At 47.8% G+C, this 23186-nt stretch overlaps 1 protein-coding gene across 11 annotated transcripts in view; it reads right to left on the bottom strand.

Annotated features, from left to right (window-relative positions):
- Positions 1 to 6324: 6324 nt before the first annotated feature.
- ZNF385C (zinc finger protein 385C) overlaps positions 6325 to 23186 on the bottom strand; it is a 164414-nt gene continuing 147552 nt past the window's right edge. For 9 of the 11 annotated variants that reach the window (XM_083407755.1, XM_083407756.1, XM_083407758.1 and 6 more), the window contains 5 exons: positions 20524 to 20695; positions 17712 to 18053; positions 13053 to 13240; positions 9365 to 9478; positions 6325 to 8536 (listed from right to left, as the gene is read on the bottom strand). In XM_083407755.1, coding sequence (XP_083263881.1) covers positions 8315 to 8536; positions 9365 to 9478; positions 13053 to 13240; positions 17712 to 18053; positions 20524 to 20695 — 1038 coding nt within the window. In that variant the 3' untranslated portion in view covers positions 6325 to 8314. The remainder of the gene's footprint in view (positions 8537 to 9364; positions 9479 to 13052; positions 13241 to 17711; positions 18054 to 20523; positions 20696 to 23186) is intronic. The other 2 variants (XM_083407759.1, XM_083407753.1) reach the window with 1 other exon arrangement.

The following is a 23186-nucleotide window of genomic DNA, read 5'->3' as shown; positions in this document are numbered from 1 at the left end:
TAGGGGAAGAGATTCCACCCAGCTGCAATTTGACGTGGTGCAGTCCAGATTTACAGCCCCATTTTGCTGACTTGTGTAGACCAGTTTGTGTAGACCTTAGACCCCAGCTCACTCTACCCATTTTACAATGCTGCTTCAATCTGCCGCAGAGCCAGAGAGAAAACGGGTTGCAAATTCCAACGCCAACAGGCAACGCAAACTCGCAATGGATACATGAAAGTCTGCTGAAGGGATTCAAAAGGCTCCGGACACTTTTTTGAGGTGGCTGCAGATCACGCTATGCCAGTCCAGCTGGTCTTGCCTGAGACGCTCTCTGTCCCATCATCCGACAACAAACCAATGAGCCGAGAGTTGTTCTTCATTCACCTGTGTTCCATTTATTGACCAAGTAACACAGTAGAGCAATGGTTATCAAAATATTTTTTTTTACTTAAATCTCAACATTTTTATATATTTATATTTATATATAGTACATCAAAAATATACATTGAACCATCAGAGGGTGGAGTGGGGGGAACAACGTACTGGCCCAAGTCCCTACATTTGTGTTGGGTTTTCCTTTCACTTTTTTGTTTTTTTAAGGATCAAACATGGTTACGTATCACTCCTTTTTTTTTTTTTTTAAAGAAGAAAAATTTACATTTTTGGGTAGGGTGGGGGCACACACACTACTGAGAGCTATGGCCTAGGCGCCCTACCTACTACCTGGAGTACATTATATGCTATGTTCAAAGGCATTAATGCTTTGGATACAAAGGAAAAAAGGGGCGACGGAAGAAAGCGTCCACATTGTGTTCCTAAAGCAGCCTCTTGCTATATTATTATTAGCAGAAGGAATGGCTTCAACGGGGTTAAAGTGCCGAGTGTTTCGAAACACCAGCGCCGGAGTGGGCAGCGGAGGGCAGCTGCCTTTAGGCCGAGAGTCTGGTCAGAAGGTCTTATGGCTTTACGCGAAATATTAAGGTAGCGAATGAAGCTGCAGGCAGCACCGCTGGGATTCGAAGTGCGCCCAGCGCTTGGCACGTAGCTCCCTACATTTCCCCAGACCTACCATTGTGAGCAGGGCAACGAAGAGCGAAGGCGGGAGAAACAAACCACCGGGCATGGGCAGGAAGATTTCCGAAGGGGAGGAAAGGAAGCACAGCCATAGGGACAACCAGTTGGCAAGCCTAGGTAGGACTACTCAGAAAGAGAGGCACAGCAATTGAGCTGTTATAGGACAATTCTGAACCATGAGGATGGGAAGCATGTTGATGAACCTAGAACCACAGAGAATGAAGATGAACCTAGAACCGCACAGAATGGAGATGAACCTGGAACCACATAGACTGGAGATGAACCTAGAACCACACAGACCGAAGATGAACCTAGAACACTTTTTCTGAAAAAGAACACTTTTTCAGGGAGAGAAAGGGAAGGAAGTGGTTTAAAGAGCAGAGATCTCTTGCTCGCTACTATTATAGCTCCAATGCTCTATTTTGCAAATGCTGACCGCTTGGTGAGATGTGTGTTGCTAGGTGTACATTTCTCCAGCCATTTTTGGAATGTAGCTTTACAAACAGCCCAGTATGGGCAATGCAGATTTTTCTAGCTTGTAAATAAATAGCCCGTTATCAGGAATGCAAGCATTTCACCTATTGGTAATTTGCATGCTCTCTATCTTGCCCGATAAGGAATTGCTTGAAACTCAAAAAGTTTCCATACTCCTATGCCAACCTAGGGATGTCTTCACACCTTGTGAGCCAGTGTGTGGAGAGAGAGACAGTGGGAAGCTAACGCCAACTGCGGCTCCCTGGTGTGTATACACACTGTTTAAAATATGTGTCTCTTACATGTCCACATCGTTTTTCAAAAATATAGGTACCTGCAACGTATTTTCTGTTGTGCACATTACAGATGCAAAGAGTGAAGCAGCCCTAGGTTGGCCCAGTAAAGTATCTTAACCTACTTTGTATCTCCAGAAAGGGAAGCACAGTGATGCACCGTTGTAAAACCTGGAACAGAAAGCACAGTGATAGGCCAGATATCAGGAGGACTGAGAATAACACAGGGAAAGAGACATGAGCGATGGGCGTTATCTTTGGAGTGCCTCGACTTAGAAAGAAAAGCAGAGGGGAGCCCAGTGGACAAGCTAGTGGGTTGGCATCAGTTAAAACTGAGAACCTTACAGAAAAGTAAACATTCAGGGGACCCTACAACAGAAAGGCATTGGTAACATCCAACAGAAACGGAAGAAGATGCAACAGGAAATCAAGAATGCTGGGCGGTAGCTGGGGGTTGTGTTTTCAATCCATTTTGAGAGTATCATGCTACAGAAACATAGTTTGTGAACACCGTCCAAGTTTAGGTAGGAGACCCTCTCGTTCTACACGTGAGTTTCCTTCTCCTTAATCAAATCAGGCCCATTCTCTTTGTATGGGCAATGTAGAGCCATGGGGTGAAGGTGGCGTTCTTCCTTGGTGGGCAGAGGGTTCGAATCTCATGACTTTGCTGTGGTTTTAACATTGCCTAAACAAAGCAAGACTACAGGTCTACCGCAGGAAGCAAAAATAACGGCAAATGGACGAAATAAAAACACATTTCTTACGGCAAACTCGCTGTGATTGCAGTTAAGGGGCAGGTGGGTACTGTAAAAATAGTACCCACACCCATAAGTCTGTTTGCAGAGTCTGCTAATTGCTAGAGGGTTGGAGGCCAAGGGGATCTGTTCTCAGCGGTGATATTCTCATCACCAGCTCCAACTCCCAGAGTACCAGCTCCTCTCCAGAAGTGTGCAAACTAGAAGTGCCCTGTCCAGTTTAGCACCAAGACAGACTCAATCCCCAAATGAGGTTAAAGTGTGTACCTGTCATGGCTCTTAAAACTTTCTAGGGCTTGTAACAAGCCACCCCCCAGTCCTGAATGCAGTTCTCCCTGCTTTCTCGCATAATCTGCTAGCTCTCTTATCACCAAACCTGTCCTTTCTCTGCCTTCTAACGGAGGTGTGGGGGAATCTCTACAGGCCTAACTAGGTATAGCACAGGTTCCAATTTGGCTTATGAGTCCGTTTTCCCCAAACCGTGCCCTCCTGCCTCACACCTGACTTCATCAGAGATGTTGGCACTCCTAATGAGTGAGATTTCCCTGGGAAATGAATGGAGCAAAGGAGAAAGGGAAATGAATGGAGCAAAGCACAGGTCAAGCGGAAAGCTGCTCAGACCCTTGCTTTCTAGGCAGTGGACAAGTGGAAGTGTGGACAAGGCCTGATCTGGAGGTTGGAGTGTGTGCCTTGGTGAAGTCACAGGCACTAGCCAATTGGCATAATCCAAAGTGTGCTTGCAGAACTATCCCCCCCCCCCCAACTTGGCACTGGAGAGAAAGACTTGCACTTGTCTTGAACATAGTGAAGATGCTTACAGATTGGCCCCTGCCCTCTACCAAAATTATATCTGTCCTCATCCCCAGGACTCAGCTACACTGGCAAAGAAAAAAACGCTTTATATATGTTGTTTATGCCTTCTAACACTGTGACACCAGAGGGCCGTTTTGGCCAACACGATTTCTCATACAAAGTTTGCAATGTGCTTAACTGAAACGTTTCTTTGATGCGTCTAGATCTAGTCTCTCTTGAAACTGGAGAGCCCCCTCTCAAAATGCCACCGAAGTGGGAGACAAATCAGACTGGCTTGCTTCTTCTTGTCAGATGGCAGGCTGCCCGCTGAGCTTCATCTACTGGCTTGGGAAACGGCAAAAGCTCATGTTTGAAAAGCCACACAAATGGAGAGAAATGTCATTTTGTGTGCATTCTCTGAAGCATAAAGGAACCCGTGAGATCTACACCCTGAGACTTTAAATATGCTTGTTATAGCAACTGCAACTACTTTTGGAGTAGGGCTAACCTGTCCTGATTCCTTGAACGAACCTATTTTACATTTTTGATGTTGTCTGCCATAAATGGAAATGGGTTTTAGTGTCCCCTGGGACAGGAAGGTACATTTCAAAGCTGCAACAAGGAAACTGCAGCAAGGAAACTATGGTGCTGTGTGTGTGTGTGTGTGTGTGTTTGTGTGTGTGTGCGTGCGCTATGGGCTCCCTCCTTGTCATACAGTAGAAACAAGCACAGTACAGGAACCAGAAACAGGCAAAGAAACCCAAGAAGAACCGAGCCGCTTCATTAGTATTTTTGCATAGATGAGAATGGCTCGTTGCTTCATTATGGCCAGCAACCTTGCTGTTTTTATTCCAGTAGGGTCCATAATTATCCTTGAGGGACAGCTGCTGGGTATACGTTTGCATACAGGAGTGCCCTCAAGTTATTGGGTTTATAAGACTAAAGTCTGTTGACAGCTCTCTTAAACACAGTAGAACAGTGGTTTTCAACCAGTGTGCCGTGGCACCCTGGGGTGCCTTGAATGATGGTCAGGGGTGCCGCGGGCAACACTGGCCTCTGTCCTTGCCTCCCTCCTCTGATGCCTTCTCACGTCTCTGCCTCCCAAAGGCTTGCACAGCTATTTATTGCAGCAGCCCTGGCTATAAGCTCCCCAGGCAAATGGTGCCTCTGGGGATGGCCAGGGGGTGCTCCTCAGCAGTGGCGTAGCATGGGGGGTGCAGGGGGGGCCGGCCGCACCGGGCGCAACATCTGGGGGTTAGGGTTAGGGGGTACAAATCCACGGGTTAGGGGGTGCAAATCACTTGCCTTGCCCCGGGTGCTGACAACCCACGCTACGCCACTGCTCCTCAGGCCCCTGTGGGGCAGTGCGAGGAGGCACTTCTCTTTGAGAAGGGGAGGTGGGGAGGCAGTTCAGAGGGGAGGCAGTTCAGAGACCAGGGGCGACAGCTGTGGCTGCCCAGAGGATTCAAGGAGAGGGGAGCAGAGAAGAAGCTAAGGGAACATTCAATGGTATTTGAAAAGGGGCGAAGGGCTGCCGGCTCTGCAGGCAAGGGGTGGCATAACTAGGCTCCTGAGCCCCCACAGGGGTGCCGCAGAAAGAATTTAGTTGTTCAAGGGAGCTGTGGACCCCAAAAGGTTGAAAACCTCTGCAATGAAAACCTCTGAAATGCAATTCTGGTTCTAAACGCAGCATAAGGGGTCTCTGTAGTATAGTGTATTTTAAAATGGGGTTTTAGAGTTTTTAAGGGGTTTTTGAATGTTTTATGTAGTTTTTATGTAGTTTTATGTAGTTTTTATGTAGATTTATGTAGTTTTTAAATTTCATTGTTCTGCAAGGGACAATGACAATAAAGACATCATATCGTATCGTATCGTAGAATACCACCACACCTGGCCGCAAAGAAATGCCACTGCTTTGCATAACCTTGTACAGCCAACTCTTCGGAATCCCAGCAGAAGCCAGTCCAGATTCCTTTGAGATGTTTGTACCCAACACTGAAGCCCAGGATCATCTGCACTTGCTGTTTCCCTTCAGTGTTGGCACCCCCAGTCTTTAGAATCTGTGGTGCCCCAAGCAAAGAAGAGACTTCTCAGAATTGTAGCCAGGAGAACCGCTCAACACTTGATGGAGCGGGGCCACTGCTTAAGTGGTGGCAGAGCACATGCCCGGTGAGTACAACGTCCCAAGTTGAGTTTCTGCCACCTCCAATTAGAGGAGCTCAAGTGGCAGGGCTGGAAAAGACCGCTGTGTGACAGCTTGCAGAACTGAGAAAGGACAGGGGGCATTCAGGGAGGGAAGCAGCTGTGGGGCTCTACCACTTGGCTGAGAAGGGCACAGGATGGAGTGGCAAGGTAGGTTTAGGTTTGGACACAGAAGGAGGACCAGGTGGGTAGGACTCCTGGAACCCTCTCTTGATGCACCTGTCCGTTTGTGGCAGAAGTACCACTTTGGTCTGCTGATGCACCAAGCCCTAAGACAATCAAAGGGGAGGAAGTGGCTATTAGGTTTTAGGGCACTCTCTCTTCAATACACAATTGTCTGGCAAATTTAGTAATAACTTCTGATAGTGTGCATGTCCTTGCATTTTAGTTCACCCAGGGGTAATGTCAATGGGGTGCACCTGTCACCACTTGGTAAACTGGTCGTTTGTATTTTCCTGCCAGGTGGCGGGGCATTTTACCAATTCACCTCCTGTTTCCGTTGTTGGGCGCAGAAGTGCGGTAGTTGGTAAGCAACCAAAGCGAATCACTCCCCAGCTATGTGCTTTCAGTGTAAGGTGTGCAAGCAGCCATTGATGACGGAGGGCTCTCCTATTATTTTCCTTCCAGCATGCAGTCCGCTTCCCTTGCTAAAGGAACAGAGAGCTTTGTGCTTTGAAGGCACTTGCCAGCCAGATGGGCGGGGTACAAATAAATTATTATTATTATTATTATTATTATTATTATTATTATTATTATTATTATTATTCCAGTCTGTGGCGTGGATTGTGCAGGCTGACAGCAGGCTCATCCACACTTCACTTGTCCTAGAAAACTTGGTTTTCCATTTGTGCCGCTGCTTTCCCCAGGAAAACCCGCTCTAACCCAACTGATGTTTGCTCCGATTCAGCGGTAAAGAGCAGGGGAAAGCAGAAGGACGATCCCATCCTATCTTGCAGCATAGGAGAAAGGACAGTAGTTTACAATTAATTCTAGCCTTTTGATTCTAGGAACTCAGTGGCTGATGTTTAGAGTGAACCTGAAGTATCCAGGGATCTGACTTCAGCTCACAGTGTGTTCTAGGAATAAGCTGCAAGATCTGTGATAGATGCAAAAGCGTTACATCGGAACTGGTTCTTGGTAAGCTGTTCCCAAGAGCAGCCTTTTATCTTCTGAACTCTGCAACCAAAAGCCGAAACCTGGGTATCCACCAACACACAGACAACACCAGCAAGATCTATTGAAAATGCTCCCTGACGTTCCTATTTCACACAAACCTCCTTCCCCAACCAGTAGTGTCCAACTGAACCCTACTTTGGGGGATGATCCATACTGCACAGACATGAATATGTAAAACATTAAAGAGGAATCTAACATCTCTAAACACTCATGGACACGTGATGGGACACTCATGACTTCCTGGTGTACGTTCACTACGTGTTTAAAGAACATAACCTTCCCTTCACATGCTGCAACTCTCAAGACACCAGACACTGTTGCATGTGTGAAAAAACACAAGTGTCATGTAAAGTATGAGTGGTCCTAATAGCTGAGAACTCCTGGCTCTTGGATACTCCTTTTCCAAAGCACATCTAAATCCTATTCACTTTCCAAAGCTGTGGATAAAAATACTGTTCCAAAAAATGAAAAAAAAACCCCAAAGTTCTGGCTCATTTTGCACCTAAAACCGATGCAATACTCCTTCACATTCTCTCTCTCTCTTTTTTAAACACACACATGAACCCAAGAAGAAACCAAAATCTGGGCTTTTCAGTTCCTAATCTGAAAACCATTTGGTCATTTTGAAAACTTTTTTTTAAAAAAAAATATTTTTGCCACCTGACATTAAACATTAAGGCTTGAGATGGTGGGGAGGGTTTAATCTGTAATCTCTGTGTGTCTGTGTGTGTAACTAATTTTGTTTGTATGAGAAATACTCCTTTTGTGCATACCCTCATTTTCCCTCTAATGTTTCTACTCAACAAACTAGCTCAATCCCTTCAGTAGTACAGGGGTATTCTAGTACCTCTCTTTAAAGGGAGAAATACTGGCATTCACCTACATGCCAGAGTCTTAGGACCAAGCAGACATGGTGTTAAGGTTCTGTGACAGGAACTCCTTATGTCTTCTTTATTTTGAAAAAGCGGGGGGGGGGGCAGGAAGTGAACTGGATCAGGGCTACAGCATGCGGGGAGAGCCCCCCCAATCTAAACCTGGCCTCCCCCCACATTTGCTTGTTGAAAAGGTGAGTAGTTCCAATCCCACATCACATCCTCTTTGGACCTCAGTTATCCACCACCCAGCAAACCCCAGACACTGAATCTCACACGGCTCCTGGATCGCAGTAACCCTGTGTAAAATGGCACCTCCAGATGTCCAGATTTCTAATGAACCAAATGTTCTTGACAAGCTCCACCTGCTCACCTGGATAAGGTGGGTTGTGCTTCTAGGTAGATCAACCAATGCCTGAAAACCTGGCGCATCGCAGGCCTGCCTGAAACTAAGAGGGAGGACAACACAGGCGGACAGAGGGGAATACTCTCTTTCCCCAATGTGTAATCGAAACAATGACATAGGCGGAAACGGAGATGAAAAGATTGGCGCTTAAAGCAGTGGAAGGTTTCTGGTTTGCCTCTGCTCAGAGTACAGCCTGATTAAGATGCCCTCCTTTCCCTGTGCTGCTTCTCCCCTGATCTTCCCCACATTGGTTAACTAAATGAACCAAAAAAACCGTGCCAAAGTTCTCTAGTAGGGGGCAAAGACGATAGGGCCTGTAGCCGCTCGCACAGGGCCTGGGGGGGTTCGGAAAAGCGCTGGTCCAAAGATGGGAGCTTGGAAGAGGGTAGCGGCAGCTGGTCGGAGCGTTAGCGGGCTGGGGAGAGCACACATGGTGGCTGGGGTGAGGGGGCCCGGCAGGAACCGTGCAGCCAAGGTCTTCGTAAGGTGCTTCTGCAAAGCCAGTTTGGACTGTGGGAGGGAGAGAAGGAGGGCGGGGGCAGAGACACACAGAAAGAGAAAGAGAGAGACATGCACCACGTGAATCAACGAGCTGCAAAAGGAGAGGGGGACACAGTGGACCACAACTTTAAATCTCTAGCGGTTAACTTAAGCCGGGCCCTACTAGGCCCCAAGCCCAGAATCTGTTTTGAAAGCCTTGGCTCAGCTCTGGAAGGTGTGAAATAGCAGTAAGGGCAAACAATGCTCCTGAGCATGCACAGAGGGCACTTCTGCCATACTGAGCAGTAAGGCCAACCCGAACCACATCCGAGATTGTGGACTTGGCTTCCAGGGTCATGCTGTACCTTCCGAAGCAAACTCAAGCCCCGGCACCGCTCTTTATAGATGTTACGTATTTAAAAACCTTAGTAAAACACTGAGAATGTCCCCCAAATCCTGTTGTTGCCTTGGACCATGGATTCAGCTTACAGTTTACAGTTAGCAGCCCACCCACCACACCTAATAACCCTTGATCTCCTCCCAAAAAGAATGTATTCAAAAAGATGTGGATAAAATAGGCCTTCCTACGGTTTCATTTGTGATTTCAAAAGCTGACTGCTCAGCTTTTTTAAAAAGCTGGAGCTCTACGGCTGAACTAGTGCCCTCCTCCCATGTTATGCCATTACTTTTCTCTAACTTCCCAGCGACAACAATGCCTGAAGTTGTGCTGCAGACTGTTCAGCACCTAGACCAAGAAGGGGGACCAGGATCCCCAGAGCAAACCAATAGCTCCAGCCGCTCTTTAAAGGTATTTTCCAATAAGCCGCGCAGTTGGTCAGCACCTCGAGTGACAAGTACCTTCAGAATACTCACTGCCAGGGCCGTATTCTTCTGCAGCTTGCTGTATGGGCTGTATTTGGGCTTTGCTGGCTTCCCTGCCAGTCTGTCCTTATGCCGCCTGCTGTTCATGTGCTGTGGGTGGAGACATCAGACGTTAAACATTAAAAACTTCCCTAAACAGGGCTGCCTTCAGGTGTCTTCTAAAAGTCAGATCAAAGGGACGCGGGTGGCGCTGTGGGTTAAACCACTGAGCCTAGGACTTGCCGATCAAAAGGTTGGCGGTTCGAATCCCCACGACGGGGTGAGCTCCCGTTGCTCAGTCCCTGCTCCTGCCCGCCTAGCAGTTCAAAAGCACACCAGTGCAAGTAGATAAATAGGTACCACTCTGGCGGGAAGGTAAACAGCGTTTCCGTTTGCTGCTCTGGTTCGCCAGAAGCGGCTTAGTCATGCTGGCCACATGACCCAGTTATACGCCGGCTCCCTCGGCTAATAAAGCGAGATGAGTGCCGCAACCCCAGAGTCGGCCACGACTGGACCTAATGGTCAGGGGTCCCTTTACCTTTACCTAAAAGTCAGATCGCTTTTTTATTTCCTTGACATCTGATGGGAGGGCATTCCACAGGACCGGTACAGGTTAAGTTTTCTAAGAAATTGTGGAGACCTTTTTTTATTAGGTGATTGCAATGTACATAATTTAGAATAAAAGGAGGCAAATTCTGTGCAGATGTTTTATGAGAGAATGTTTTAGTGCCATCACTTTTTTTAATAGAGTCGTACCTTGGAAGTCGAACGGAATCCGTTCCAGAAGTCCGTTCAACTTCCAAAACGTTCGGAAACCAAAGCCCCACCAGACATCCGTGTTCCAAAAATAGTTCGCAAACCAGAAGAGTCACTTCCAGGTTTGCGGTGTTCAGGAGTAAAATGTTCGAGAACTAAGCTGTTCAAAAACCAAGGTACGACCATACTGTGTACCCTTGACTTAGATTTTTTCTTCTTTTTACTAACTTCTTTATGGAATAGTTCTAGTTGTTATGTAACCTAAGCCTGCCTTCAGGGATATGTCTGTGAACCTGAATGAATCTGTGAGTAAGCTACTTTTATATTAACATTAAACAGATTCTTGTGTTTATTCTTTTAAAGAGGGATTAGAAGGGATTTTACCAGGAAGGAATCTTTAACAGTAAGATTCAGATGAGTCAGCAACAAGCTGATCACTGCGTAATTTAAAAAGGGGGATGTTTGGAACTCTGCTAGAATATGGAACTTGCTAGCGCAAGTTAGGAAGGATATGATTACGTAATACATCCTCTCCTGCCTCCTTAATCATCCCCACAAAAACTGATTTTTAAAATATACTTTCTTCACTCCATTTAATCATATAAGCCTGTAATGGTTCTAGGGGTTGCTCGTGCGTAAGCTTGTCCCAACGTCTGGCTGGGTTGCCTGAGTGAACCTTTCCTGTCCGGGCAGCCACTCGCCCGTGACCGTCTCAATCGCTGGCAGAATCCGTCAGTGGGCGTTTCTTAAACTTCTTCCAGCAAAGAAGTTCTTTGACGCCCAGTCTTCGACTACTCTCCCTGTGCGGAAGCCTTCTGCGCAAGGAGGGCGTGGGCAGCGGAGGACCCCTTCTCTCCCCGCTGGTCCCCGGCAAGGAGTCATGGGACCGCCTTGCCGATTCCCCCATCTGCCCCCCTTCTCCACTGGAGCTACGCTGATTCTCTCCCCCAGAAGATGGGCTACCCCTCTCACTCCCGGGACGCTCTCTGGGATCCCTTCGGAGCTTGCTCTCTCCCTCGGACACTGATGGCAGTTCCCTGACAAAGCCCCATTTTTGGAAGAGTTGTAGTAGTTTGAGGGTATTTTTGCCTATCTTTTAAAAAGCTCCTCCAGGTGGCAGCCTTGCTCAACTCCTTGTACATTAAGGTTGAAGTCGCCCCCTAGTATGGCTTCTCCTTCAGCAAATTTATTGAATTTACAACCATACATTCTTAACAAAGGTCAAGTTGTTTCTAGTTTGATGCAAATATAGAACAGGGTGTTTTTTTTTAAAAAAAAATATATTATTACCATTCATTGTCCCTTTAATAAATATGCATCCACTATTCTTGTCTTTCAGTATCAACTGGGTTTTAAAGTTTATTCCTTTGTCAAAAATGATTGCTACTCTCTGTCCTTTACTTGAACCTGATGCTATCACTTGGTGAGGTGACCAATTTCCTCATGCAATTTGTTTTTCAGTGGAAACTCCACAATACAAATTTGGGGGGAAATCTGTAAATAAGAAAGAGAGCGAGCGCAGTGCAGGGGGATCACCTCTCTCAAAAATTTTGAGGAACACCCATCTCCCTCCCCAAAAAATATTCACCTAGAGTATTTCTTATTCACTTTTTATTCAACTGAAGTTGAAAAAAGCTCTCAAATATGGTGGAAATCCTTTTAAATTTCAGAATTACGGTAGCTAAATATGTCCAGGTTAAAGATTCTGCTTCCAACAGCTCCAACTCTAGAATTTTAGGGGGTGATATGGAAGGGGGGGCATGTCTTATTCACCTCCTTTGCTACAATATATCCATTTATTTCCAATTGTCAATGTCAAAAGGGACTAAAATCTATAAAATTCATAGAAAATCAACGTGCCAATTTGCTCAATTTCTCTAGGACTCCATGACACCTCCCCTGTCCTCCATAATCCCTCAAGCAAGGTGTCAAGACCCTAATCCTGTCAAATCACTCTGCCAAGCCTTTCCTCCCGGCAAGGCCAGGTGGCAGACCATGCATACATGGACCATTGTCTTTTCATCACCGGTACTCAGGATGTGCTTATCTGCGCATACCTCCAGCTCTGCATATTCCCCCCTCCCTCCTCCAAATGTTAATCCTGTGTAACCCAACCTCTTCTTAATGTATTCATGATGTAATCTGTGTAACCCAACCTCTTCTTAATGTATTCGTGATGTAACTGGGATGTATTTTGCACTGTATTCTGGGACATGGAGGGAAGTTTCAAAAGTTCATGTCACCCCTTTCTTGCTGTTCAATCTCGCCTTGAACCTGTTGCGCAATAAACTTGGATCTTCTGCAGTTTGCTCCTGTCTCCGGCTGAGCTCATTTTCCTCCGCAGGGACCCGCGGACTTAGGTCCGACGAGCTGGGTGGCAGAGCAGCCTCGCACCCAGATTTTACCGTAACAGGGGAAACCCAGCCTGTAAACTTCACTGAAAAATCTCAGAAGGTTTGTAGAAATGTTTGTCTGTTGTAGCTAAAACAAAGAGTTATGTGGCAAATGGAAAACTAACGTGTTTACTTCCACTGTGGGTTTTCAGGAGCAACATAACATCCAGGGAGGTTAAAAGCGCTTCTTTCCCATTTCAGATCACGAAATGCAGAATTATTGCCCTAACTCTGAAGTACATTTGTTTTCTTTCAGTGAAGTCATGAAATGTGAATGGCTGAGTTAATGTTTATATGCCTGGCTGGGATCACTTTAGGAAGGAGAAGAAACCCTAAAATAAGGCCAGCAAAGCAGCCACAGAGGGGAAATAGCAATAGCCGTGCACAGCTCTGAATCAGCAAGTTTCAACTGTGGATTTTTCCCAGGAAATATTTTGGCCTCAGGAATATCGGTCTCACGACCCACGTCATAACAGTACGGCCAATCAGAGCAGCCGAAGGAGAAACTCTCTTTCTGCCCGGACCATTCTGCTTACCTGATTGAGCTGGGTTTCTGAGTTGACAAAGATCTCGCACACCTGGCATTGGAAGGCTTTGTTTTGGATGCTGAGGCTGCCTTTGCTGCCAATCCGCTTGGGCTTGTGCCCTACTCGAGAGAGGATCTTGCCCCTGCCTCGCCTTGGCAGAACGGCTTGGCCTTCCAGCATTGACTTGTGCTTTGCTCCTGGGGGAGGGGGAAAAAGAGAGAGCGCATGAGTTGCGTGGCAATTCCCGCCCCCTCCCACAGCTGTAGTAAATAAAGACACCGGACACCAGAATTAAGGTTAATGGGCGAAAATGGCCACAACTTTATTGATTACAGGTAAGAGTGGTATTGGCTTTAGGCATTGGCCCTAACAGTCTATCCGGTCTAACCGGGAAGGGCAGTGGCGTAGCGTGGGGGGTGCAGGGGGGGGCCGGCCGCACCGGGCGCAACGTCTGGGGGTTAGGGTTAGGGGGCGCAAATCCACGGGTTAGGGGGCGCAAATTTCTTGCCTTGCCCCGGGTGCTGACAACCCACGCTACGCCACTGGGGAAGGGTTAAGCACCAACAGGGGGAGCCCCCGAGATGCACATCCCTGGGCGTTCCCCGAGGGGTTACCGCTCAGGGGCGCGCTTTAGGCCCTAGCCTCCGTAGGTTTCAGACGAGGCGACGCCCCTCGGAGTCCTTTAACGAACTACCCTTCAAGATGTGGGGGAGGCGATGGCGCTCCTCCCCCCCGACCTCATTTGCATAACAATACCCCTGCCAATGCCTAACCGCCAAAACCAGGGAGTTGTGACGTTTTGCTATGAGGTAGGCGAAAAAACCAAGTGGCTTTAAATCACAGCCAATTAGCCAAATGGAAAAACTCCTACCAGGCCCCTTGCGGCGACCAGCCGAAGACCACAGCAAAGTCCGGATGCTGTAAAGAAGAAAAAGGGGCGAGCTAGGGCTGCCCCGACCTTAAGAGCACCTAGATAAGCCCGCCCCTACAGCCTGCTGATTGGCTGGCCCGAGGATGATGAATATTAATGTGACTGGGGAATCCCTGCGTCCCGCGCTGCAGCCCCGTGAGAATGTAGACGGGGGCGTGAGCCCGCAACCCCATCCCCTCTTTAGGTCGGGAGTGGCTTTCAAGGAGAAGCAGCAACCGCTCCCTGGGTCTTGGAAATGTGAGGAGTTTCAGGATTAGAGGCATGTATGGGGTCAAAGGATACCCGAATGAAGGCAGCTGCTGCCACACTGGAAATGCTAGCCCTTAACAAGTGCTACCTTAGGCAGTCTCCCCGAGTGACCTCGTAATTCTCATCTACATGCTGAACAAAAAAAAGACTCTGTGATTTAGCCTTGCCAAGAGTCTTCGCAAAGGAGAGTGCTGGACAGAAAAGGAGAACATCTAGCCTGCAGGCCAAATAAGACCTGGCAGGGGTCCTAATTTGGCCCCAAAGGCCATTCTCCCCCCCCCTAAGCCATGCCCACCCGACCCACATCGGATGTCAAACATGTTGTCAAGTGTCGCGGGAAGCAAAGACCAAGAACAATCAGGAACCCTAACAAATGCTCTCCCCATTGCTCCTTGGCTGGTGGGGCTTGCACTCACTGACTTGCTGCCAAGTGCAAAGCCCAATCTGGAACTTTAGAATACAGTGGTACCTCTGGTTACGTACTTAATTTGTTTCAGAGGTCCGTTCTTAACCTGAAACTGTTCTTAACCTGAGACACCACTTTAGCTAATGGGGCCTCCCACTGCTGGCACACCGCCGGAGCACGATTTCTGTTCTCATCCTGAAGCAAAGTTCTTAACCCGAGGTTAAGTGGGGTCGGTAACCTGAAGTGTCTGTAACCTGAAGCGTATGTAACCCGAGGTACCATAGCTGATTCTTGCAAAAGTGAGGACTGAAGTCACAGCTGGTCAGCCTCCCTGAGTTCTTTTGCAGGCGTGGTTTGACTCCAAACCACACCTGCAGAGGAACGTTCTCCCTTTTCATCCTGGCTTTAATTCAAGCTGTGCTGCAAAGGAAAAAGGGAGCCAGCTGACCTCAGGTGATTGTCAAGTGGGCAGCCCCACCTGCCTGTCAATGTAGCCAGCTGAGGGTGGGGGAGCTCAGGATCTGGCCTCTCAGTGGGATCCTGCCACCCACCCCTGAGGTAGGGCATTACAGTGGTACCTCGGGTTACATACGCTTCAGGTTACATATGCTTCAGGTTACAGACTCCGCTAACCCAGAAATATTAAGAACTTTGCTTCAGGATGAGAACAGAAATCGTGCAGCGGCGGCGCAGTGGCAGCAGGAGGCCCCATTAGCTAAAGTGGCGCTTCAGGTTAAGAACAGTTTCAGGTTAAGAATGGACCTCCAGAACGAATTAAGTACATAACCAGAGGTACCACTGTATTATAGTTTTCTCAGCATGTGTGTGTGTTAGTGAAAACTACAAAGGATTTCTGAGCTCCTTCCCTTGCTCCAAGCCTATTTCTAAATTTGTAGCCCAGGCTTTTTTCTTTTTTCAAAAAAAGCAGTAGGCTGTGCCATATATTCCAAGGACAGCTGTCCTTATCTGCCATGAGTCAAGGGTATATGGTTTGGTGCCAGCTTTTATGAACATAGGAATAGTTCTATGCATTGCTTTCTGTTAAATTCAAAACTGAAGTGTCCCCTACCCATTATTTTTTTTTAAAACAAACACTACGGTGTATGTTTATGTGGTTTTTTTATTGCTGTATATTATATATGTTAATCTTATTAAGCCTGAATCACACTGATATTTCAAATACGCTCCAGGGATCACAAACTGCATTATCTTTCCTGGTGCTGAAGTTGAACAGGAAAGCAAAGACAAATCCCAAATGAATTCATTTTGTTTTGTTTTGTTTATTTCTAGCTACCCTGATTATTTCAATTCCTTGTCCTGTTTGAAAGTGTAAGGCATCAAAAATGACAGCCTGAAAAATTAAGGGTGAGAGCAATGCTGGATGCCCTTTGTTATCTCACCAAGAGAAAGTTCTGCATAGAATTTAAAAGCAACTTTTCTTTGGATCAACTAAGGAGTCACAAAGAAGCAAGCAAGCTTCCCGAGTTCATAAAAATCCTTCATCAGGAGAGACCGGGTAAGGCTTGCAGCAAGAAGATCTCAGGTTGGCACGGCAGGATACAGGAAGAGAGACACAAAGCTGCTCTCTCTCAGATTTGAAATATAGGTTATGTACACATCAGCGGCTTAAAAGGCAGCAAGGTTGCTTTCCCCCCTACTGTGTTTCAAGTTGCATTTTTATGCGGCTGTACACATCAGAGGAGCTTTCATTTGTACATACACAACAGAAGCCCAAAATGTACACACTTCATTCAGCTTAGCTGCAAGCTTGCTTTTTCCAATCAGATGGAAGCTGGTTTGAGAGATCAAACAGGGGTGTTTCTCAAGAAACTACAGGATACCTTGGAATTGTGGCTAACGTCATGAGTACTTGGCTTCAAATACCAGCAGTGGGAGTGCACTGGAGCCAGAGTAACGAGTAATGTGTATACAGCCATAAAAGCCAGAGGTTTTTTGTCTGAATAGAATCTGGGATCTCAGCTTTCCCCTCTAGACATGCTGTGGGTTTATAATGGTATTTGAAAGTATGCAGTCAGTGCCCCCCTCCAAAAAGAAACTTACTAGCCCACCCTCACCGAACCATGCAGTAAGTGGAGACATAAAAAGAAAATAAAGAGGCAGTTGTTATCAAGTTTCCTACCTAGTCACTTGGAGGAAACTTTCACCAGAGACCAGGTGAGTGGCTATTTCAAAGTGGGAGGCAATGTCAGCAAAAAATTCCTGTGTTGAAGGCAGGAGGTTTCTTTACCCTATCTCATCCTCACGGCCTTCATGTCACATTTTCCACTCCATATCCACTGAGCTTGTTCACACGTAACGTTAGACCATAGATCATTAAACTATGGTTTAATGAGTATGAACACTTTACTCCTCTTCCATTACTGACCAATGCCACACACGGGAGGAAATAAGGTAGGAACAAGACAAGAGTCGGGTTTGTTACATAGGAACTCACGCCCATGTTGTGTTTCTCTCCAAACAAACCATGAGCAGAAGCCAAGGTTTGTTCTTAACGTTTTTAAGAATGTAGTGTACACACTGGGCAACTATCTGCTAACATCTTCGTATCGTCTCCTTCACTGCTCCATGCCACAAAATCCTAAACGGTGCCAAGCTAACATTCAGGTTCTGAACAGAGGTTTATTATCAGCAGATCTGCCTAAAGTTATGTAAATCAGAAACCTTTCATTTTAGCACAACATTTGGGTTTCCTTGGGGCAAAATTTAGTTTCTGTTTTTAGGGGGGGGGGCATCTGGGAAAGCGTGGCCTTAAAAGATAGGTCTGCAATTTTACCATCCTCAGATATCACGCATACCGGGGCAATGAGGCGGGATGCTACACCCTCAGGCTGTGTACAGATAATTATTTCTGTGCAATGAGGAAAATATCTTCCCCCCTACTGCTGCTATGGGATGAGCTCTCACCCATCATCAGTGGCTAGATAACTGGACAAACACATTTCAGAGGGGGAAGTGAGTCTCCAATGGGCTGCATGCAATAGGCTCCGAACACACATACATGTATGTGGAGGCTGGCCTGAGCTTTTCTGGGATTTAGCCAACAAAGGGCTCCTCTTCTTACCAGAATTGTGAGCCTCGAGCTGCGAGGCAGAGTTAACTGTCACCTTGCAAGTGGGACAGTATAGGTGCTGCTTGTTCTTCTTCCCCTCTTTCTCCGCGTCTGGTGCTGAGCTGGTGCTTCTGCCCAGTTCAGTGGCTGGAGTCTCCGCTCCAGGAGCCGCAGACGACGACGACACACTTGCAGTGTCTGGAGCTCCTTCCGACGGCTCCGAAACAGGTGGGGAGACGAGGGACAGGATTCCGCCAGCCAGCTCGGCAGGTGACTCCTCAACAGGGGACATCAGGATGAGGCTGCAGGGCTCTGCTGCCGGCTGATTCAATCCCAGCAGGCCATTGGATTGTGCTAACAAAAGAGAAGGAAACGTTTTTACTTTCCCTCGGAGGATGTTGAAGCTCTCCCACTTCCTGCTTTTTTTCTCTAGACTGGAGCTTGGCCACCGCAGAGGCAGGAACATAGGGACTCAGAACACTGGCCTATATTGAACATTACTATCCACAATGACTGGCAGGCACTCTCTCCAGGGGTTTCAGACCACATATTCCCAGTCCTACCTGGAGATGCTGGGGATTACAGCTGGGAAAGCAGACACTGTATTCTACTGCTGAGCTACAATCCTTCTTCAGACTAACCTCTTTTTAACTGAAGCTGCCCTCTAAAGCTGATCAGTGGTGTTCAGAGGTATCTCTAGGACTCCTTGAGCTCTCAGTGCCCCTCCCTGCTCCCCCCCCCCAAATCTGAGCAGGTGAGGCTGCCTGGACAGGAGGAACACACTTCCTTGGGGCATCATGAGGTACCAGCATTGCTCTCTGCCTGAAAGCCACTCACTCCAAAGATCCCTTTCCATTCCCTCTGGAGGTGGCGGCGGCAGCAGGAGTAGTTTTTCCTGCTGGAGAAGCTGGCAGATTCCTTCTTCAGGCAAAGCAAGTGCTGGAGTGTTAAGTCAGGGGGGCGAGTGCTCCAGGTGTCACGGGAAGACTCCAACACCAGGCAGGTGATTTTTGTGCCCTCTACCTGGCGGAGACCGGTTTCACCAGCACCTCAGTAGGCCTCTTGTGGTGAGGCAGGGGCTTTTTCAACCATATCTGGAATGACCTCTCCAAGGGAGACTCGCTTTTCCCAGAATGGGATGTAGTACTTACACTAGGGGAAGCGAGCGGCGCTGTGGTCTAAACCACTGAGCCTAGGGCTTACCAATCAGAAGGTCAGCGGTTTGAATCCCCGCAACGGGGTGAGCTCCCGTTGCTCAGTCCCTGCTCCTGCCAACCTAGCAGTTCGAAAGCATGTCAAAGTGCAAGTAGATAAATAGGCACCACTCCGGCGGGAAAGTAAACGGCATTTCCGTGCGCTGCTCTGGTTTCTCCAGAAGTGGCTTAGTCATGCTGGCCACATGACCCGGAAAAACTGTCTGTGGGCAAATGCCGGCTCCTTTGGCCAGTAAAGCGAGATGAGAGCTGAAACCCCAGAGTCGTTCACAACTGGATTTAACTGTCAGGGGTCCTTTACCTTTACCTTTTTACTTACTCTAGAGGAGGTCTGGTGTCATTTTCCCTCTCCCATAACCAAAACAGCAGCTGCACAGAGGAGGGCTCACTCCACAGCAGGACTGTGGGTGGATGAGAGATTCAACACCTTTGCCAATGCCATTTTCCTACCGAAAATCATCTCTCCTTCATAGCTGCTATTTGCAGCTTCCCTTCTGAAATGGCTAGCAGCGCAGGGGGGGGGGGATTTTCAGTGGGAAAACAACACCCTACCTCATTGTATTTATTTATTATTATCGATGAACTTCTCTAGGTAGCTCAGTTGGTTACAGCATGGTGCTGATCATGCGAAGGTTGCAGGTTCGATCCCCGTATGGGACAGCGGATTATTCCTGCATTGCAGGGGGCTGGACCAGATGACCCTCAGTGTCCCTTCCAACGCTACAATTCTATGATTTATTGCACTTATAGTCTACCTTTTTCTCCGAAGAACTCGAGGTGGGTTCCATGGTTCTTCCCACTCCTCATTTAATCTCCACAACAACCCTGTGAGGTTGATTAGGCCAAGAGTGAGTGACTGGCCCAAGGCTGTCCAGTGAGATTCATGGCTGAGTGGGGATTTGAACCCAGATCCTAGTCCAGCACTCTAACCATGACGGCACAGTAGCTCCCATTGTGGCGGGAGGCAAAGAGATGTTGTCAGGGAACTGCCATCAGAACAGGGGCGGGAAACAGAGGCGCAGTTGTGTTACAGGGAACCTCCGAAAATCTTGCGAAGCAGTTCTTCTTCCGGTGATGAGGGAAACCCCACCTCCAATGGGGAAGATGTGAAAGGACCAGAGGATGTTGGTAGGAGCCTCAACACCTCTCCTGGCAAAGCTGGCCAGGAGGGAAGCACACCCCTTCCATCGCCCACCCTGCGCAGAAGTCTAAAGCGCAAAGAGGAAAAGGCTGGGCGTAACGAGGCTTTTATGCGGGGGGAGGTCCAGGAAACAAGGACTCCCGGATTCTGCTAGCGATTGAGGCAGACATGAACTTTGGGGTTCTGCGCTGTAAATAGTTTTGCACCTAAATAAAACCTGTAAAAGACAGGTTGTAGTCCTGCCTGGTTACTTGTGAGCAACCACCTTTGCCATCTGACAGATGTGTTTAATGCCAGGTCAAATTTGACCAAGATTAACTAAATAACTCCCACGTACCATCTTATATTGCCTTAAAAATGCGTCCAGGTTACCACCCCACCCAGTTTCCAAGAAGTGGAGAGAACATCTCCACAAACTCGGAACGTCACGCAGGAGAGAGGGCAGGGCTTTGTGGGCCACCACTGGTACCTGCATTGCTGTGGCCGGTGTCACTGCTGAGGTCCAGCGCGGTGTCAAAGTCAGCAGCTGTTTTTTCTTGGCTGCCGCTGCCATCCACAGTCTTCTGCTTGTTTTTCACTGCTTCAATGGATTTGAGTCTCCGGGCATGCTTGTGGCCTCTGTAATGCGCCTCAGCTTGATTCTGCGAGATGGCAAATATGGAGCGATGAGAGAGGGAAGGGTGGTTTCAAAGGCAATTCTACAGTACGTAAATTCAAAGAAAGTCTATGGCGAGAATTACCACCTTTTTTAAGGGCTCGTCCACATTTCTGTTTGTCCTGGGCCTAGAAAGCGTCCAAAAGGTTTCATGCTTGTCCTGTGCTTTCTAGGCAAAGATCCAAGCGGTTTTCAGTTTGCTATGCCGCCTTCCTTCCCCATGAAAACCCTCTCTTTACCGCTGAATCGGAGCAGAAGTCAATCTGCAGAAAACCCAATTGACATTTGCTCCGATTTAGCGGTACCCAGAGGGTTTTCCTGGGGGAAAGCAGTGGGACAACTGGAAGTGCAGATGAGCTCTTAGCCGGTGGACCTGCACTTAGAAGGAGGATTTATCTTGCACCTGCCACCCATTCCTTCTGGGGTGCTGGAGAGCACCACAGGCAGCAAAAACAAAACGTGAGTATTTAATCCCTACATACAATTCTGTGTACATCCCCTCCCCATCCCTAGAGGGAAATGTCTTTGGGGGAAAGCAGGAAAGGTCCAGAAGAGGGAGACAAAACTGACTTGGAAACATGGGCCCAAGAGCTTTTCCGTTTGCCCAGCGGCTTTCCCAGGAAAAACATACTCTTTATCGCTGAATCATAGCAAACGCCAATTGGCAGGAAACCTGAAGAAGTGTGGTTGAGCCCTTACTCTCCAAAAGTGAAATTGACCCAGACTTGCTTTTTTAAAAAAAGAGCACAGCATAACACGTGACCTTAGGGCTGCTTCCCACAACATTTTACAGTGGGGAGTGGGGAGTGGTAGGAAACTCTGGCACTCGGAAGAGTTCCCCATTGCCTGCCTCCTCATTCTGTGTGCAAGGGGGTCTGCAACAGCCCCTCCTACCTCAAACATTATGCAAACGAGGACGAACCGCCAAGCAGCACCCTCATTTTAATTCAGATTGGATTTTAAGTTTCCATGAATTTGCCGCAGAGCTATTCATTCTGGCGACAATGGGGAGAATTGTCTCTGACTGCTAAACACACAAGCATTTTTTGGGGGGGGCAGGGAAGGGTGGTCACTCAGCATCCTTTTGTAGTCTTTTTTTAAAAAAAAATATTATCAGCATCGCACAGGCAGGGGGACATGAAGTGTGTGCTAATTGATTCAACCTTCCCACAGAAAGGTGGGGAAGGATAAAGGAAAGAATATACACTATTACACACACACATATTCTGGCCTGCCCGCCTGTGAACATACACTGCATGTTAGACATGCACCCCGGGAAGTGACAATAGCTGACAGTCCCGTCCTCCTCCTCCTAAAGGATATAGATTTAGCTATGTTACTTTATTTTGTATGTTGAAGCTGTTCGCCGTATGCGTTCTTTTATGACGCCTCCCATTTTTATTTCCTTTTGCCCAAAAGCTCCTTTTGAAACAAGCAATGGGTTGCATTTAATCAGGGGCAATGTGCCTTATCTCCACTTTGCCAGGCAGTGAACAATGCCAGGAATTGAATTATATGGGTGCGCAGCGTGAGGGAGGGAGGGAGGGAGGGGTGAAAATTGTCACGGTATAAAATGGGAGGCTTATAGCAAAAAGCAAGGGGTGGAGTGTGTGTGAGAGAGTGGCGGGGCAGGGTGAGGCAAGAAGGGCACACTGCTTTTGCTGGATGACCAGCAATCACCACAGAGCCAAAAGTGACATAGCCGAATTGTGAGGCCCCCCCCGGGCCTGAGCAGTCTAAGGTAAGGAAAAGCAAAAGGGAGAGGAAAAGATACACAAAGGCTGTTCTGTAGCTTATTAGAAGACCAGGGCGAAACCCTGAACCTGGAGCTTTTACAGGGGCAAAGGAGCACTGGCAGGTCTATAGCTCAGTCGGTAGAGCATGAGACTCTTAATCTCAGGGCTGTGGGTTCGAGCCCCACATTGGGTAAAAGATTCCGGCACTGCAGGGAGTCGTACTAGATGACTCTTGTGATCCCTTCCAACTCTACAATTCTATAAAGGAGAATTCTACAAAGGAGGTCGACTGTGGCCTACTGGCAGTACGAAGCTTCCTTGGCTCCTCTCCCTGCTGCAGTTCCTTCCTTTTGCCAGAGCCAAATAACAGCGCATGGCCCGAAGAGCGTAAGATGATGCAGGAGTGTTTTGACTCTGCAAGCGCCCTTGAATTCTGGGGACTGAAACAGAGGAGGGCAAACAACCTCGCCTTGATTCCCCACTCTGCCATCTCCTCCGCTGCCCTCTCCTTCAAAGGCCAGACGCTTGCATCATGTTAAGGTGGCAGCAGAGGCAGTCACTCTCAAAAACGCATGGAGTATATCTATTTCCTTCTGGGGATCTGGGCCTGGGATTACAAGTCCCAGGACGCGTGGTGAGAAGAGAGATGAGTCAGGAGGACACCCCCAGTTCAAATCTTGCCATTGACAAAAGGCAACAAATGCCCTAAAGCAAGCTATTATCTAAGGGGTTGTCCACAAT

This window comes from Podarcis tiliguerta (genome assembly GCF_965153285.1).
Source record: "Podarcis tiliguerta genome assembly, chromosome: 13".
NCBI lineage: Eukaryota > Metazoa > Chordata > Lepidosauria > Squamata > Lacertidae > Podarcis > Podarcis tiliguerta.
The sequence above is the reverse complement of the archived record's forward strand: the minus strand, read 5'-3'. Positions and strand labels throughout refer to the sequence as shown.